At 36.0% G+C, this 19,525-nt stretch overlaps 1 protein-coding gene across 1 annotated transcript in view; it reads right to left on the bottom strand.

Annotated features, from left to right (window-relative positions):
- The window catches only part of MROH9 (maestro heat like repeat family member 9), a 112,951-nt gene that overhangs the window by 24,244 nt on the left and 69,182 nt on the right, over nucleotides 1–19,525 (bottom strand). Inside the window, exons 16-20 of the mRNA XM_047754383.1 lie at nucleotides 17,892–18,029; nucleotides 15,144–15,320; nucleotides 8,084–8,236; nucleotides 7,868–7,984; nucleotides 7,199–7,301 (exon numbers count right to left, since the gene is read on the bottom strand). Coding sequence (XP_047610339.1) covers nucleotides 7,199–7,301; nucleotides 7,868–7,984; nucleotides 8,084–8,236; nucleotides 15,144–15,320; nucleotides 17,892–18,029 — 688 coding nt within the window. The remainder of the gene's footprint in view (nucleotides 1–7,198; nucleotides 7,302–7,867; nucleotides 7,985–8,083; nucleotides 8,237–15,143; nucleotides 15,321–17,891; nucleotides 18,030–19,525) is intronic.

Raw genomic sequence — 19,525 nt, 5'->3', positions numbered from 1 at the left:
ATAATCATGAAGATGTTTAAAATAAAATTAAATTAAAAATAAAAAAGAGACATCAAAATCATAAAATGTAGGCAAGGGAAGTAAGGAAATAAATAGATACTTTTTTTTTCTTTTTGTCTTTTTGCTACTTCTTTGGGCCACTCTCACGGCATATGGAGGTTCCCAGGCTAGGGGTCGAATTGGAGCTGTAGCCACCGGCCTACGCCAGAGCCTAAGCAATGTGGGATCCGAGCCGCATCTGCAACCTACACCACAGCTCACAGCAACGCCAGATCGTTAACCCATTGAGCAAGGGGAGGGACCAAATCCACAACCTCATGGTTCCTAGTTGGATTCGTTAATGACTGCGCCACGATGGGAACTCCCTAGATACTTTTTAAAATTCTCTTTTTAAAAAATTAATTAAGGTAATGTAGTGTTTGAACCTACAGTACTATCAGGCTAAAACACACAATTATAGGAATGGGTTAATATACTTAAAAAACAGGGCAAGCACAAAACCAAACCAAAAATTACATTCACAAAAAATGAAAAGAAAAGTACTCAAGCAGGTAATAATTGGAGACCATCCAACCAAAAAAAGAAAGGAAGAATGGAGAATCATAGAATCAACTGGAAAAAAAGGTTTAAAATGGCAATAAATAATCATCTATCAATTATCACCTTAAATGTCAATGGACTGAATGCTCCAATCAAAAGACACAGAGTGGTGGACTGGATAAAGAGGCAAAAACCTTCAACCTGCTGCCTACAAGAAACTCACCTTAGGGCAAAGGACACATACAGATTGAAAGTGAGGGGGTGGGAAAAGATTTCATGCCAATGGACAAGACAGGAAAGCAGGGGTTGCAGTACTCATATAAGAGAAAATAGACTTTAAAGCAAAGGAAAGAAAGAAAGACAAGGACACTAATTGATGCTTAAAGGATCCTGAATGGAAGAGGCTATTACAATTGTCAACATATGTGCCCCTAATATAGGACCACCCAGATACCTACAACAAATACTAACAGACATAAAGAGAAAATTAATGGGAATACAATCATAGTAGGAGACCTTAACACCCCACTCACATCAATGGACAGATCCTCTAGAGAAAACCAATGAAACAACAGAGATCCTAAAGGAAACAACAGAAAATTTAGACTGAATTGTCATCTTCAGGACACTACATCCAAAAAAATCAGAATGCACATTCCTCTGAAGTGCACATGCAACATTCTCAAGAATTGATCACATAGTGGGGCACAAAGCTAACCTCAACAAATTTAGGAGAATAGAAATTATTTCAAGTATCTTCTCTGACCACAGTGGTATGAAGCTAGAAATCAACCACAGGAAAAGAAATGAGAGAAAACACACTATATGGAGACTAAACAACATGCTACTAAAAAAAAGCAATGGGTCAATGAGGAAACCAAGAAGGAAATTAAAAAATACCTCGAGGCAAATGGTAATGAAGACACAACCACTCAAAATCTATGGGATGCCACAAAAGCAGTGCTCAGAGGGAAGTTGATAGCAACACAGGCCTTCCTCAAAATAGACAAAAAAATCTCGAGTCGACAACTTAACCCACCACCTAAATGAATTAGAAAAAGAAGAACAAGAAAAACCTCAAGTCAGCAGAAGGTAGGAAGTCATAAAGATCAAAGAGGAAATCAATAAAATAGAGATTCAAAAACCACTAGAGAAAATCAATAAAACCAAGAGCTTGTTCTTTGAAAAGGTAAACAAAATTGACAAACCTCTGGCTAGACTCACCAAGAAGAGGAGAGAAAAAACCCAAATATACAAAATAAGAAACGAAAAAGGAGAAGTCACAAACGGATACTGCAGAAATACAAAAAAACCATGAGAAAATACTATGAACAATTTACATGCTAACAAATTTGGCAACCTAGAAGAAATGGACAGCTTTCTAGAGACTTACAGCCTGCCAAAACAGAATCAAGAAGAAACAGACCAACTGAACAGACCAATCACTAGAAATGCAATTGAATAGGTCATAAAAACACCCCCTACAAATAAAAGTCCAGGACCAGATGGCTTCACAGGCGAAGTCTACCAAGCATACATAGAGAATCTGGTGCTCATCCTCCTTAAACTTTTTCAAAAGGTTGAAGAAGAAGGAACACTCCTTCAAAGACATTCTATGACGCCACCATCACCCCAATTCCAAAACCAGACAAAGACACCACCAAAAAAGGAAACTATCAGCGAATATCTTTGATGAATATAGAGGCAAAAATTCTCAACAACATTTTAGCCAACCAAATCCAACAACATATCAAAAAGATCATACACCACGACCACGTGGGATTCATCCCAGCTGCAAAAGGATGGTTCAACATACGCAAATCAATCAACGTCATACACCACATTCACAGAAGAAAAGTCAAAATCCACATGATCACCTCAACAGATGCAGAAAAAGCACTTGGCAAAGTCCAACATCCATTCATGATCAAAACTCTTACCAAAGGGGATATAGAGGGAACATGCCTTAGCATAATCAAAGCCACTTATGACAAACCCAGAGCAAGTACAACACTCAATGGAGAAAAGATGAGAGCCTTCCCACTAAAATCTGGAGCAAGGCAGGGATGCCCACTCTCACCGCTGCCATTCAACATAGTACGGGAAGTCCTAGCTACAGCCATCGACAAACAAAAGAAATAAAAGGCATCCAAATGGGGAGAGAAGAGGTAAAACTGTCACTGTATGCAGATGACATGAACCTATCATAGAAAACCCTAAGGACTGAGCCCAACAAATGCTTGAACTGTTCAACCAATTCAGCAAAGTAGCAGGATATCAGATTAACATTCGGAAAGCAGTTTTTGATTTCTGTATACTAACAAGGAAATATTAGAAAAGGAATACAAAAATACAATACCTTTTAAAAGTGCACCCCAAGAATCAAATACCTGGGTACACACTTGACCAAGGAGGTGAAAGACTTATATGCTGAGAACTATAAAACATGAATCAAGGAAATTAAAGAAGATGTAAAGAAATGGAAAGATACTCCATGCTCCTGGGTTGGAAAAATCAATATTGTAAAAATGGCCATACTGCCCAAAGCAATCTCCAGATTCAGTGCAATCCCCAACAAGTTATCCAGGACATTTTTCACAGAACTGGAACAAGCAATCCAAAACCGTGTATGGAACCACAAAAGATCCAGAATTGCCAAAGCCATCCTGAGGAACAAAATCCAAGCAGGAGGCATAACTCTCCCAGACTTCAGGAAATATTGCAAAGCCACAGTCATCAAGACAGTGGTGCTACTGGTACCAAAACAGACAGACAGACCAATGGAACAGAATAGAGAACCCAGAAAGAAACCCTGACCCCTGTGGTCAACTAATCTTTGACAAAGGAGGCAAGAACATAAAATGGGAAAAAGAAAGTCTATTCAGCAAGCATTGCTGGGAAACCTGGACAGCTGCAGGCAAATCAATGAAACTAGAACACACCCTCACACCGTGCACAAAAATAAACTCAAAATGGCTGAAAGCCTTAAATATAAGACAAGACACCATAAAACCCCTGGAAGGGAACATAGGCAAAACATTCTCTGACGTCAACCTTACAAATGTTTTCTCAGGTAAGGCTCCCAAAGCAACAGAAATAAAAACAAAAATAAACCAATAAGACCCAATCAAACTGACAAGCTTTTGCACAGCAAAGGAAATGAAAACAAAAAGACAACTTTCAGAATTGGAGAAAATAGTTTCCAATGATGCAACTGACAAGGGCTTAATCTCTGGAATATGCAAGAAACTTATACAATACAACAACAAAAAAGCCAACAACCCAGTGGAAACATGGGCAAACGGCCTGAAGAGACATTTCTCCAAGGAAGATATACAGATGGCCACCAAACACTTGAAGAAAAAGTTCCAAATCACTGCTTATTAGAGAAATGCAAATCAAAACTACCATGAGATACCACCTCCCACCAGTCAGAATGGCCCTCATCAACAAGTCCACAAATAACAAGTGCTGGAGGGGCTGTGGAGAAAAGGGAACCCTCCTGCAGTGTTGGTGGGAATGTAAACTGGTACAGCCACTATGGAGAACAGTTTGGAGATACCTTAGAAATCCATAAAGAGGGCTACCATATGACCCAGCAGTCCCACTCTTGGGCATTTATCTGGACAAATCCTTCCTTAAAAAATCACACGCACCCACATGTTCATTGCAGCTCTATTCACAATAGCCAAGACATGGAAACAACCCAAATGTCCACTGACAGATGATTGGATTAGGAAGATGTTGTATATATACACAATGGGATACTACTCAGCCATAAAAAAGAATGACATAATGCCATTTGCAGCAACATGGGTGTGTAGAACTAGAGACTCTCGTACTGAGTGAAGTATGTCAGAAAGATAAAGACAAATACCATATGATCTCGGTCATACCTGGAATCTAAGATACAGTAGAAATGAACCTTTCCACAGAAAAGAAAATCATGGACTTGGAGAATAGACTTGTAGTTGCCTAGGGGGAGGGGGAGGGAGTGGGGTGTATTGGGAACTTGGGGTTAACAGATGCAAAGTATTGCTCTTGGAATGGATTTACAATGAGATCCTGCTGTGTATCACTGAGAACTATGTCTAGATACTTACATTGCAACACAACAATGGAGAAATTATGTATACATATATGTGTAACTTGGTCCCCATGCTGTACAGTGAGAAAAAAAAATAAAGTTCCTTTTTAGATCATGCTCCTTCCTTCCTTCCATCTACATGACTTGTCCACCTAGAATTAATTATTGTGTAGGGTGTCAGGAATTTGTGAGTGTGTTTGTTTGTATTACCTTTTTATTTAGACTTTTTATTAGACATATTTTGATCTGATATGCTTTGCCAGTTCTAATTTTTATATTAGGTGTCTACATGTGTGTGGGTTTCACAGGTCTTGCTTGTCTTTCTTTGAATGGGTGATAGATTGTCTAAAATTCCCTAGATATAATTTCATATCTTGATCTTTTGCTCTTCTACATGCATTTAGAATCAAGTTGTCAAGATCTATGAAATTATCTGTTGGTTTTTTATTGTAATTGCACTGAATTTATTGATCAGCATTTTTCAAAGGCATCTCAATGGGGATTGTAAATGGAATAATTTGTGAATAGCACTCACAATTATCACTGAATATTAAGCATATTCTTGAACACTAAAATGTGTTAAAGGACATTAAATGCTGTACCAACCTAGGACAAAGCTGGCAAGAGAGCTTGGGAGACTTAGACCATAGAGATAAGTTTTTTGAGGCATAGAGAAATATAAAAATAGTGAAGAATAAATTGGGAGCTGGAAGTCCTACAATTAAGTAGATACGGTTTGCAATTTTGCAATAGTTATCCATGGCTGAATTCCATCTATCAATGATTTCTTCAAGAAGGAGTTATGGTAAAAAACTTATGCTGAACCTTGTGTTTTGCAAATATTTTTCTATTATCTTTATAGTTGGATATAATTTTGATGAGTATAAAATTTTCAGTCACAGCTTTTTTTCTAGTTAGGATTTTTTAGGCACTGTTGTACTATATTTTGGAGTTGAATACTGAAGTGGAGATATCTAATGACAGATTTATTTGTTTTGTAACATAAGTGATTTTTCCCACTTAAATTCTCAAAAATTCTTTAACTCTGAAGTTCTATAACTTCATTAGGAAATGTCTTAATGTTTCATTCTTTATAAAATATTTCTTGAAAATTTTTTTACTGTCTCAGCATATTTAAACAAAATTTTTTAGTTCTTAAATTTTTTGTATACATTTTTTCCATTCTAATTGTTCTTTTTTCAGGCATATGATTTATGCGTATTTACATTTCTTTCTTCTATCTTTTCTACCTATCATTTATCCCTAATTTTTCAAACTCTTACTGGTTAGTTTACATTTAATTTTGCTAACATTTCTCAACTTTCACTCCTTGTCCCTTACTGGGTTATCAATAGTACACATTTTCTCTTCTGTTGGTTGCAGTGTAGTTTTTTTGTAATGGTTATAGATTTCTTCTTACACTTTACCCCATACTTTGAAAGCTTATTTTTCATGGGTTCTCATTATCCATATGTATTCTCCTATGTGTTTGTATCTTTGGATCTTTATTTCTAACAGTTTTTGATTCATGGATGTATTTATCACAATTTTATCTTGTCTGTATAAACATTTCCTAGTTTGATTTTCTTCTTTCTTTCCTCTCTTTCCCTCCTGGAAATCCTGCTTTAGAATGATAATGCCATTTCTTTTTAAAATTACTTATTATTGGATCTTGCAATATTATATACAGAGGAGTGTTTGTGGAATGTTCCAGTGTAGGATTAAAAATAGCATAAATTCTTCCTGGTTTGAAGCTCTTATAACACGAGTTTTTCTCTCTCTCTTTCTCTGTGTGTGTGTGTTCCTTTACTCCTCTCTGATGAACTGTAGTGCTGATCATAATTCAATTTGTCTTCTACCCTGACTAATGATGGACTCTTCTGCTCTTTTTCACAAATATGATGTGGCTAAGTATTTCCTCATTCCTTTGTGCCCTGGCTACTTCATGATGCCAAATGGAGTCAAGGGAAGATCCCACTACCAAGTTGGACTCAGTTCCTATCATTATAAATAAAGGAATATTAGCTTTGATCTTCAATGATGAAAATCAAGTGGGGGAAAATCTATTTGGTCAGGTCTGTCCAAGGTCAAATATTTTAGTTGTCTTTAAGAAATTTCTGGCCATGCCTTAACTTTACATTTTCATTTTAAACTTTATTGGATTTACAGTTCTTCCTCATCTGTTGTTTGTGGTCACAGATGTTCATGTTTTGTTGAAGGTGGCTTTGAAAACACATATTAAATATATTATTCTTATCCTTTGGGTGGTGATTTTTTAGCAGTGAAGAGAACAATTAGTAGCGGTTTGCCACCAGCTTTAATTTTGAAATTTACCCTGTTGAATATACTTTGTATGAAAATTTAATCCCACATCTATGCTCACTGTATATTATAAAATAGAATGCCATTCTCATCATAAATGTTAACTTCTGTTCATCATAGATATCACCATGACAGATACTGCCCATACAAAGAAAATGTATAATTTATAATTTTTAAAGGAAAACTGGCTGCTACCCCATTGTTTACCTTTTAAGACAAATTGGGAAGTGAGACTTGAATTTTACTTACCTATTAAAATAACTGATGCTCTCTTCAGATATGGTCTGGAGCTCCCTAGGAACCCTAAGGTATCAGATATCAAATCTGTAATGTAGTTCCCATGAGAAATGAGCTGAGAATAAAAAGGAAAAAAATATTCTCTTACTTCCCGAAAGAGCACATTTACTTTCTCCAGAGACACTTCAAGAGAAAAGAACTTGGTTGTTTTCAGGGCTAGTTTGAAATTTTGGGGTTTCTATGTATGAACTTTACTTGCAGGTATGATTCAGCTTATTACAGGATACTCAAACTTTTAGTTTCCAACATTTGGTAAATATCCTTCCATCCCTATTTGTCTACCTGCAATTTATTCTGGTTTTCTGAGAAAGAGCTTACTAGGCCATCGACAAGAAATTCCAGCTTTTCTTGTGGTCATCTGAAATGCTATTCCTACCTTTAAAACACTCAAAGTAGGTGGGTTGCAGAAAGAAAAGATAGACAATCAATGTTGAGGAAGAGAAAGTAGAAAATTTTAATTTCCTCTGGTCTCAAACCCTAGGTGTAATTGCTCATTTATTATCTTCTCTTTGTATTCTTTCTCCAAGATTCACTCTTGTGCCCACCATGCTTTTCATTTCTTTGTATATCCTTTAAGTTCTTTCCATAACTTATGATACTAAATCCTGAGGGCTTACTTACAAGATTGTTACAGATGTTGAGTACTACCAGCTCAAAATTGTAATATTCATCCTTGAGCAAATATGATGTTGACCATTTTAATTCTGAGGCACAGATTTCTAATGTATGTTTACATGCCTGTGAAGGAGAGAAGTCAATAAAGATATATTCATCTGGTGTTACATAAGATACTGTGAATCTCTGCAAAACTAAGAAAACCAAAATCACAGGACTTACTTTAACTACTCTTGCCTCTGTATCTTCCAAAAACAGGATCAGAGGTACCAAGCCTCCAAGAACTACATCATTCAGCATCCATGTGTACTGACTCATGTCTCTAAGTAACTCACCAAAGTGTCGAATGGCCATACTCCGAATGCCTCCGTTACTCTAAATATGCACAGAGAAGACATCATTTGAGGATATACATATACATGTATATATACATACTATATGCTATAGACACTATACATAGTATATATGCATATGTTTATATGTATAATTATTATCATTTAGTTTTATAAAAGATTCACCTTGGGTCAAAGTAGTCAGCTTTTCTTTCAAATTTAAAATGATTTGCTTACTAAAATTCAGAAAATCCCCTGTGAAAAGTGAGTTTCTTTTTCCTTTTTTTTCTCAATGAATTTTATTACATTTATTTTATTTTATTTTATTTTGCTTTTTAGGGCCACACCCACAGCATATGTAGTTTCCAAGGCTAGGGGTTGAATTGGAGCTACAACTGCTGGCCTACAACATAGCCACAGCAATGCCAGATCTGAGCTGATTCTGCAACCTACACTACAGTAATATTCCATCGTACATACATACCACATCTTCTTAATCCATTCATCCTGCAATGGACATTTAGTTTCTTTCTATGTCTTGGCTATTGTGAATAGTGCTGTTTTGAACATAAGGGTGCATACATCTTTTTGAATTTTAGTTTTGTTTGGAGATATGTCCAGGAGTAGGATTCCTGGATCATATAGTAATCCTATATTTAGATTCTTGAGGTACCTCCATACTGTTTTCCATAGTGGTTGTACCAATTTAAATTCAACAGTGGAGGGGGTAGCTTTTTATCCACACCCTCTCTGGCATTTGTTACTTGTTGACTGGTTCATGATGGCCATTCTGACCAGTGTGAGGTGGTACCTCATTGCAGTTTTTATTTGCATTTCCCTAATAGTTAGTGATGTTGAACACCTCTTTATTGGTCTACTGGCCATCTGTATGTTTTCTTTGGAGAAATGTCTATTTAGGTCTTCTGCACATTTTTTGATTGAATTGTTTTTTTTTTTTGAGTTGTATGGATTTTTTGTATATTTTGAAGATTAGGCTCTTGTAAGTCGAATCATTTGCAAATATCTCCTATTATGTAAGTTGTCTTTTCATTTTTCTAATGGTTTCCTTTGCTGTACAAAACCCTTTATGTTTTATTAGACCTTGTTTGTTTATTTTTGTTTTTATTACTATTGCCTTGGGAGACTGACCTAATTAAACATTTGTATGATTTATGTCAGATGTTTTACCCATGTTTCCTTCTAGGAGTTTAATAGTGTCATGTCTTAAATTTAAATCTTTCAGTCATTTTAAGTTTATTTTTGTGTATAGTGTGAGGGTATGTTCTAATTTCACTGATTTAAATACAGCTGTCCAGTTTTCCCAGAACCCCTTACTGAAGAGAGTGTCTTTTTCCTATTTTATATTCTTACTTAAATTAATCAACCCTAGGTGTCTGAATTTATTTCTGGGTTTTTTATGCTGTTCCATTGATCCTTATGTCTATTTTTGTGCCAATACCACATTTTCTTGATTACTGTAGGTTTGTAATATTGTCTGAAATCTGGGAGAGTTATGCGTCCTTCCCCGCCACCCCAAGATTGCTTTGGCAATTGAGTCTTTTATGGTTCTATACAAATTTTTGTATTATTTGCTCTAGTTCTGTGGAAAAGATCATGGATAACTTAATACGTATTACCTTATATTTGTAGATTGCTTTGGATATTACAGCCATTTTAACAATACTAATTCTTCCAATCCAGGAGCATGGGGTATCTTTCCATTTCTTTGAATTCTCTTTAATTCCCTTGATTAATGTTTTATAGTATATAAATCACCTCCTTGGTCAGATTTATTCTTAGGGTTTTTTTTTTTGGGTGCAGTTTTTAATTTCTTTTTATTTTACATTCCCTTTCTGATACTTCATTGCTAGTATACAGAAATGCAAGTGACCTCAATGTTAATCTTGAATATTGCTGCTTTGCTGAATTCATTTATAAGATTGAGGTGTTTTTGTGTAGAGTCCTTAGGTTTTCTGTGTATGGTATCATGTCATCTTCATATAGTGACAATTTTATCTCTTCTCTTCCAATTCGAATACATTTTATTTTTTTTCCTTGTGTGATTGCTGTGGCTAGGACTTCCAATGCTGTGCTGAACAGAAGTGCTAAGAGTGAGCATCCTTGTCTTAGATTTTAGTGAGAAAACTTTCAGCTTTTATCCATTGGGTATTTTATTGGCTGTGAGCTTCTTATAAATGGTTATTATTATGCTAACATATGTTCCCTCTATACACATTTTGGTTAAAAGTTTTTATCATCAATCAATGTTGAATTTTGTCAAATGCTTTTTCTGCATATTTTGAGATGATCATGTGATTTTCTTTTATTAATATAAATCAATATGCATATGTTAAACCATCCCCATGAAGTTGAGATAAATCCCACTTGGTCATGGTGTATGATCTTTTTTATTTGTTTTTGGATTTGATTAGCTAAAATCTAACAATTTTTGCATATATATTCATCAAAGATATTGGCCTATAATTTTCTTTTTTGGTAGTATCTTTAGTATTGATATTAGGTTGATGGTGGCTTCATAAAATGTCTTTGGGCATGTTCCCTCCTCCTCAGTCTTTTGGAAGAGCTTGAAAATGATAGGTCTAATTACCTTTATGTATGTTTGGTAGAATTTCCCTGTGAAGCAATCTGGTCATGGACTTTTGTTTGTAGGGAGTTTTTTAAAAACTACTTATTCAATTTCACTTCTAGTGATTGGTCTGTTCAAATTATCTCTTTCTTCTTGATTCAGCTTTGATGGGCTATATGTTTCTAGAAAATTGTCCATTTCTTCTAGGTTGTCAAATTTGATGGCATATGATTGTTCGCAGATTCTCTTATAATTATTTTTTTTGTATTTCTGCAGTATCAGTTGAGATATCCTTTTTTCACTTCTTATCTTGTTCATTTGGATTCTCTTTTCTTCTTGGTGATCCTGGTAAAGGTTTTGTCAGTTATGTTTACTCTTTCAAATAATCAGCTCTTGTTTCTGTTGATTTTTTAAAAATCTCTCTTTTATTTATTTCCTCTCTTTTTATAATTTCTTCCTTCTGTTGACTTTAGGTTTTGTTTGTTATTATTTTTCTTTTTTTTTTGAGGCAAGCCTGTATTACTATGAATTTCCTCTAAGTATTGCTTTTGAAGGATTCCATAGTTTTGTATGGTTGTGTTTTTTCTTTGTTATTTGTCTCAAGGTATTTCTTAACTTCCCTTTTAACTTCCTTTTTTATTACACCTATTGGTTTTATTAGTAGTATGTTATTTAATCTCCATGTAGTAATTTTTTCCCCACTTCTTTTCCTGTGGTTGGTTTCTAGTTTCATGTTGCTATGGTCATACAAGATGCTTGAAATCAATTTGTCTACCCCTAAATTTGTTGAGGTTAGTTTTGTGCCCTAGTATGTGGTCAATCCTAGAGACTATTTCATGTGGATATGAAAAGAATGTATATTTTGGTTTGATGTCCTAAAAATATACGTCTAACTTATTGTATTATTTAGGATCTCTGTTTCCTTATTGATTTTCTGTCTAGATCTGTCCAATGATGTGAATGGGGTGTTAAATTTTCCTATGATAACTGTATTCCTTTATGTCTGTTAGTATTTTGCTTATGTATTGGGGTGATCCTGTATAAGGTACACATGTGTTGACAAGTGTAAAATTCTCTTCTTGTACTGATTTTTTTTCATTATATGGTATCCATTTTTATCTTTCTTTATGGCCTTTTTGAAAATCTATTTTGTCTGATATGAGTATTGTCACTCCCAAATTCTTGTCATTTCTGTTTTCATGAAATTATCTTTTTCTATCCCCTGACCTTCAATTACTGTGTCCTTTGCTCTAAGGTGGGTTTCTTTTAGGCAGTATATTATAGGCATTTTTTAAAAAATCTGGTGTGCCCACTTTATCTCTTTTGATTGGCTCATTCAGTCTATTGATATTTAAGGTAATTATTGAGAAGTATGTATTTATTGCCATTTTAAACCTTGTTTTCTAGTTGATTCTAAATTTCTTCTTTGTTATTTTTCTTTTTGTGGTTGGTGATTTCACTTTATTTTATGGTTGTTTCCTATTCTTTTTGGTTTTTGTAAATGTATTGTTTGGTTTTGATTTGCGGTTGCCCTGTTTTTCAAGTATGTAACTCTTTCCAATATTTGCTTGCTTTAGACCAATTGTCATATAGGCTCAAACTCATTTAAAAAAAATAGTCTAGATTTTCTTACCCTTTTCCCCCATATTGTATGATTGTGATTCCATTTTTACATCTTCATGTTTATCCTTTGGCTGTTCATTGTGGTTATAATTTCTTTCACAAATAGGTTTTTGTGTGTGTGTGTGTTTGATATGTATACTGACATTTAAGTTATTACCTTCCAGTTGTGATTTCTTCCTTCCTATATTATTGTGGTTCTATCCTATTTAAGGAGACCTTTCAATTTTTCTTTTAGGATAGGTTTACTAGTGCTCTATTCTTTTATTTTTTTGGTTGTCTGAGAAATTCTTTATCGTCCTATTCTAAATGATAATCTTTCTGGATAAAGTATTCTAAGTTGCAGATTTTTTCTCTTTCAGAACTTTGACTATCTCTTGCTACTCCCTTCTGGCTTGTAGTGCTTGTGTAGAGAAATAAACTGGTAGCCTTATGGGGAGGTTCTCTTATAATTAACTCTTTTTTGTTTCTTTTTCACATTTAGAATCCTCTTATTATGTTTAAATTTTCTAATTTTTATTATAATATATCTTGGTATATGCCTGTTTGGGGTCATCTTATCTGGAACCCTCTGTTATTCCTATATCTAGATACCTGTTTCCTTCTTTAGATTTGGAAAGGTTTCAGCCATAATTTCTTCAAATAATTTTATTTCATCTCCTTCTGGGATCCTTATTATGCATAGACTGGCATGTGCTGGATCTCTTATAGAGCTTGCTTGCTTGCCTTCCTTCCTTCCTTCTTTCTTTTTCCATTTGGCTTTCTATCTGCTGTCCTGCTTAGGTGATTTTCATCATTTTATCTTCTGAGTCACTTATCTGTTCCTCTGTATTATTCATTCTGCTATTCATTGCTTTTGTCTTGGAAAATTAATTTTCTCCTTAGAGTTTCTAGTTTCTTTTTACAGTAATCTGCATTTCTGTCTATAACTTTTCTTAATTCCTTCAGCATTTTCAATACCTCCTTATTGAACTCAGTGTCTGTTAGACTGAAGAGGTTTTGTTCCTTCAGGGTAAATTCTCTTGATCTTAAAACTGGGAATATTTCCTCTGCTTCAGGGTAAATTCTCTTGATCTTAAAACTGGGAATATTTCCTCTGCTTCATTTTGCTTATAATTCTCTTACCCTGTGAGTTTAGGGGAAACAATTATCTACTGTAGTTTTGGAGGGTTATTTACACATGGGAGTGTCCCTTGGTAGCTTGTGTAGGTTTACTTTTTTTTTTGTCATGAGAGCTGCTTTTGGTTTGGATGCTTGCTATCTATTATCTCAATGTTTACAGGCCATCATCCCTTTGATAGGGCTTGTGCAGGTCTGCTTCCTGTGTACACTCCTGGTGAGATTAGGGCCACAGGTAGCACCCAGTCACAGGGATCTCAGCAGTGGGGGCAGGCTGTGCCCTCCTCTGGAGTCAGAGATGACTTTAGTGTCTTGCACCTGCACCTGTAGCCTATACACACAGGGAGAATTATTCCTATGTCAGTCCCACCCTCCCTTTCCTTAAAAGACACACTCCAACAATGGCATCTTGCTTCTCTGGCCATCCTCACATTGTCCCATAACCCCTGGCTGTGGCACAATACTCCTTAGGCACATCAGGCTGTTTCCATGGAGCCAACTCTAGCCTTCTATCTGAGCCTCAGACTCAGACCCTGCCTGCCTCAGTGGACTAGTGTCTTAGGTTGAGGTGTTCTTGGTAGATGCACTATCTGTGCAGCTCTCTCTCTACTTTGCCCTCCTCAGACTGGCTGCTGTGATTTTCTCTGTGGCTTGTAAGCTCCCTCTCTCTCCCAGCTAATCCCCCCACCAGTGTCTTGCAAGTGTGAGAATTCCTTTCTTCACTCACAGCTTCTTTCCAAAAGTGATTGTCCTATCCATCCTGATTCCCTTTTCTCTTGTCTCTTTTTTTTCCCTTTTATCCATCCAGTTATGTGGAGATTTTTCTTATGCTTTTGGAATCTTGAGCCCTTCTTCTAGCATTCATAAATGTTTTTGAGACTTGTTCTACATGTAATATTGTGGGTTTTTTTTTTGGCATATTTATGGGAGAAGGTGAGCTTTACGTCCTACTCCTCTGCCATCTTGATACAATTCTCCTGATGAAATACATTTTTTTTGGTCTTTTTAGGGCCACACCCATGGCATATGGAAACTCCCAAGCTAGGGTCTAATCAGAGCTACACCTGCCAACATACATCACAGCCACAGCAATGCCAGGTCCTTAACCACTGAGTGCAGCCAGGGATTGAATATGCATCCATAATATTCAAGTTCATTACCACTGAGCCACAGTGGCACCTCCCACAAAATACTTTTTAATTGAAGTTTTATATGATAGTAATATATTCATTTGGGGCATTGCACCAAGAGACTGAACAACCTGCTAAAGATTTTACAACTAGTAATTGTAGAAAAGGGGTTTGAATCTAGAAAGTCCAGATTAAGAGTTAACCAATATGTAGGCCACTAAACTACAATTCCTCTTTCATCTAAGAACAGAGGCCATGCCTGCATTCTCTTTTCTTATGGAAAGACTTTTCCAGGTTCTCATAGTGTAGCTTAAAACCAGAAAACAAACAGAGCTTACCTGATTAATATCATTATCCCTGGAAAAGAAATGGTGGCTCTGCACAAAATTATTGCCTTCTGTTGACTTATTCTGGGATGTAATATACTGCCTTAGATGGGGCTCTAGCTGAATGATGAAACCTAAAGATCTCACATATCTAACTGTGTAACTCACATGATCCATAAGAGGACAGTAGCTTAAAGCTATTCTGGTACACAGAGAAGAGTAGGTCACTTTGTCCAGTTTGCCTAAAAGTCTTCGAAGTGTCATCAAGGCCCGAATTACAACAGTCTCGTCTTTGGAAAGGAGAGCATCCAAGATGGATATTAATAAGCTGCAGGAATTTTCTATCTACATATAAAAGAAAGAAAATGGGGGAATTTTGGAAGTAGGAGGAGACTTGAGTTAGCATTTGGTATGCACATCTCTGATTCTGGGCAGAATTCAGTGATGCCCAAAGCATTCAGAGCTGGCTTATAAGAGTCAACTGTTATATTGTCAAAAATTTTCCAAGCTGATCATTAAAAAAGTGACTATTAAAAATTTTATAGGAGTTCCCACTGCAGCATGGTGGGTTAAGAATCTGACTCAGTGGATTGGTCACTTCAGAGGCATGGGTTTGACCCCTGGCCAGGAACAGTGGGTTGAAGGATCCAGCGTTGCTGAAGCTATGGCATAGGTTACAGCTGTGGCTTGGATTCAATTCATGATCCAGGAACTTCCATATGCTTCCATTTATGGGTTTGGCCATAAATTTAAAAAAAAAAACATTGCTATGAACTCAACATTATCTCTGTGAGAATTCAGGTTCTATCCCTGGACTGGCTCTGGACAAGGTTAAGGATCCAGCATTGACATAAGCTGAAGCATAGATCACAGATGCAACTCAGATCTGATGTTGCTGTGGCTGTGGTGTCTGCCAGCAGCTGTAGCTCCAATTAGACTCCCAGCCCAGGAAATTCAATATACCACAGATGTGGCCATTAAAAAAACCCCATATTTTTTTTTTATAAATTTAGAAATAAATAAAAACAATGGCAATAAGTATTATAAACTCATCATTTCCTATTTCTTTTGCTGCCTTTTTCTCTCTTACACCCTTGAGTTTATTTGGGTATATCTGTATGGGAAGAATACTAAATAATGATGTGCTGCTGTGAATCTCTGCCCAAATCAGTGTTTACTGACATCCCTTTGATAGCTTTAAATCAGCCATGGTGAAGTATTTACACCAAAGAAATTGGTCTTTTTACTAGAGGGCTGATTGCTTAAACATTTATCAACACACCATTTGCAGTATAACCTCTAAACTAGGTGACAATGACCTGTTTGGATATTAGGGCCACTGAGCTGCTGAGCCATGTCATGGCATAAGTTGCAGATCAGAGACAAATGGAAATTAAAGCAACTAAAACATGCAAAGGAGACACCAATGAAAAGAAAGAAAAAAAAAAACTAGAAGAAATAAATACTATTTGCCAAGATAATAGCCAGAGGATACTTGTGTTTGGCTAGAAAATTGAGTCTTTATAAATACATATTATGTGAAACTTCAGTCTGGATTAATCTCCACTATTTATTTTTCACTTTTCTTTTTTTTTTTTGGTCTTTTTTTAGGGCTGCACCCATGGCATATGGAGGTTCCCAGGCTAGGGGTCGAATCAGAGCTACAACTGCTGGGCTATGCCACAGCCACAGCAACATCAGACCTGAGCTGCATATGCAACATATACCACAGCTCATGGTGACACTGAATCCTTAACCCACTGAGCAATGCCAGGGATCAAACCCGCAACCTCATGGTTCCTAGTTGAATTCATTTCTGCTGTGCCACAACAGGAACTTATCTTTCACTTTTCTAGATAACTTTGTCACAGATCTCCCTTTTAGTTTGTTAATCACACTGGTATTAAAGGCAATAAATAACTTTCTGTTCATGATAAATACTATTGACTTGTATGATTTATCTAAAGGAAATAAACTATGCTCATTTCACTTTAAATGCGAAATGAGTGCCACTGACAGTATTTAAGCTTTCAGAGCTTATGCTTAACAGAAATACTATGATTTATTATTACATTTATTATTACATCAGTAATAACTTATGGAACATCTACAATCTCAGCATGTGAAAGGGACTTTGGAATTTACAAGAGAAATATAGATAGGAGTATGCTTTGATTTAATCTTCCTGGAAGGCAAGTAGTATTCACATGAGTCAGGGAAACAATATAGGACAGTGCTTCTCAAGTTTAACCTGTATTAGAATCACCTGGGGAATTTTTGAAACCACAAATTGATGGGCACCACCCCCAGAATTTCTGATTCCATAGGCCTGTGGTAAGGCCTGACAAATTGCATTTTTAACAAGTTTCTAAGAAATGCTGATGCTGCTGGTTCAAGAGTCATAGGTAGAGAACGATTAATATAAAATCCAATATAAGCAAATGCATACAGTTGATGTGTCTCTGAAATGGATGAGACTTCTGGAGATCAGTACATTCAGTGAAATTTAACTTGAGTGGGTGAAGGAGGAAAGTGGTACAAGGGAAGAAATAACTTGAGCAAGTGCTCTGAGATAGGAATTAATGTGTATGCATGTATGTATGCTGGAGTAGAAAATGATTTATGTATATGTGATTTTGATTGTAATAGGAGTGTTTCCATAGGGCAATGCTGATAAATTCTAAGGGTAATGATGATTTTTCTGGGAAAATATAAATAAGGTGATAAAACAAATAAATTGACTTACCACATCCTTTCCATTCAACCCTGTTTCCTTACTGATAAAACACCTGATCTTGATATTGCTTTAGGTATGTATAAAAAATCAATATTTTGTCAGTAAGGATATTGAGTTATATCAAATCTCAGATTATGACTTTGATGGTGCTAGCAGGCACAAATCATACACGCACATACCTCATTGATAACTGGTGCCATGCTGCCAATTTTCTGAAGACTCAGTTTGCAAACTGCAGGATCAGAGTCATTGACCCAGTTTCTGAAGAGAACCAAAAATTCTTCTGGGAATGGGTCCTTGAAGAAATTATTGAGAAGCTAAAATAAAACAGTTAAGTTCATAGGCAGAGTAATTGCCAAGCATAAATTCTGCTTCAGTCATAAAATAAAATAAAACTAGAATGCAAATAACACTAAAATTCTAAATATGTGCATTTTTACATATATTTCTGTGCTCACAGAGGGAAGGAGAAGTAGCAGATATAATAGGAAATACATGTTTTGCTTTATGTATATGCTTAGAGAAGTTTTCACATATTTGGAGGTATGGTGAAGTTATTTTGACTTATGATTTAACTTGAAATTTATGCTAAATAAAACAGCCTGTTTGTTCCCAGGCTATGGGTCAAATCAGAGCTGCAGCTGCCAGCCTACACCACAGCCATAGCAATGCTAGATCTGAGACTCCACTGTGGCCTACACTGCAGCTCACAGCAACACCAGATACCTAACCCACTGTGTGATGCCAGGGATTGAACCTGCATCCTCATGGATACAGTCAGGTTCCTTACCACTGAGCCACAAAGGGAACTCCAACATACTTTAATTGTTAAAGAAAAGTGTTCATTGACTAGAAATAAAAGATATCTATGTTAAAAATATTAAATGTTTCCCTTCTTGGGACACCAATGGTGGTCCTCCTTTAATAAGACTCCCTTCCCAAGTGACAAGGCCATACTGATTCATTGTGTACATGTTGATCTGTTTTGTAAGAAAACCTTGAGGGAATGTATTCCAGGATTGTTTGATGTTCTTTGTTCTGGTAAGATATAAAACTGAGCTGAGAACCATGCTTCTCCAGAGCAGTTCCCCAAAGTTATCTAAGAGGTTGTCTCTTGGGCCATAGTTATCAGTTTGGCTCAAATAAAACTCTTTTCAATTCCTATTATAAATTATTTTATTGATTGTTTCCATTGGCATACATAAATTTTTCTCTCCATTGTTAGAAACTAAGTGATCCCATTTAAATGATCTTCCTCTGCCACACTGTAGTCTGGAGGATGCATTCATTGACAGTCAATATTTATATATACTAGGAGGTCATGCCTATTATGGGCGAGGTGCTGTGTTAGTAAATGGGGACATTATAGTGAGCAGAGAGTTCTTGATCCATGTCCTCGTGAAGACAACAGACTATCTGAAGAGTATGATACTGCACAATGATAGTATCCTATACGATAGTATACTACTCTAATGAAAGCAAAGCTGCTAACTGTGATCAATACTAAGAAGGAAAACTACAGGATGCCACAAAAACATTTAACATAGTACTGAATGTATGTAGTGTAGATTGAATTCAAAATAAAAAATGATATTTAGATATGAATTTTAATATGTAGTTGGCATTATTTGGAGAAGACATCACCAAAGAGGGTAACCCATGTGCAAAGGCCACGAGTAGATGAAGCAAAGTGTTTCTGAGCATCTGAAAGATGGCCAAAGGGATAGAATGGTGAGGTAGGAGGGCAGCCAGAGCAGTGGCCCAGCACAAAGAGGCCAGGTTAAGGAGATTTAATCTTTAACAATTAATCCCC

This window comes from Phacochoerus africanus, chromosome 11 (assembly GCF_016906955.1).
Source record: "Phacochoerus africanus isolate WHEZ1 chromosome 11, ROS_Pafr_v1, whole genome shotgun sequence".
NCBI classification, from domain to species: Eukaryota; Metazoa; Chordata; class Mammalia; order Artiodactyla; family Suidae; genus Phacochoerus; species Phacochoerus africanus.
The sequence above is the reverse complement of the archived record's forward strand: the minus strand, read 5'-3'. Positions and strand labels throughout refer to the sequence as shown.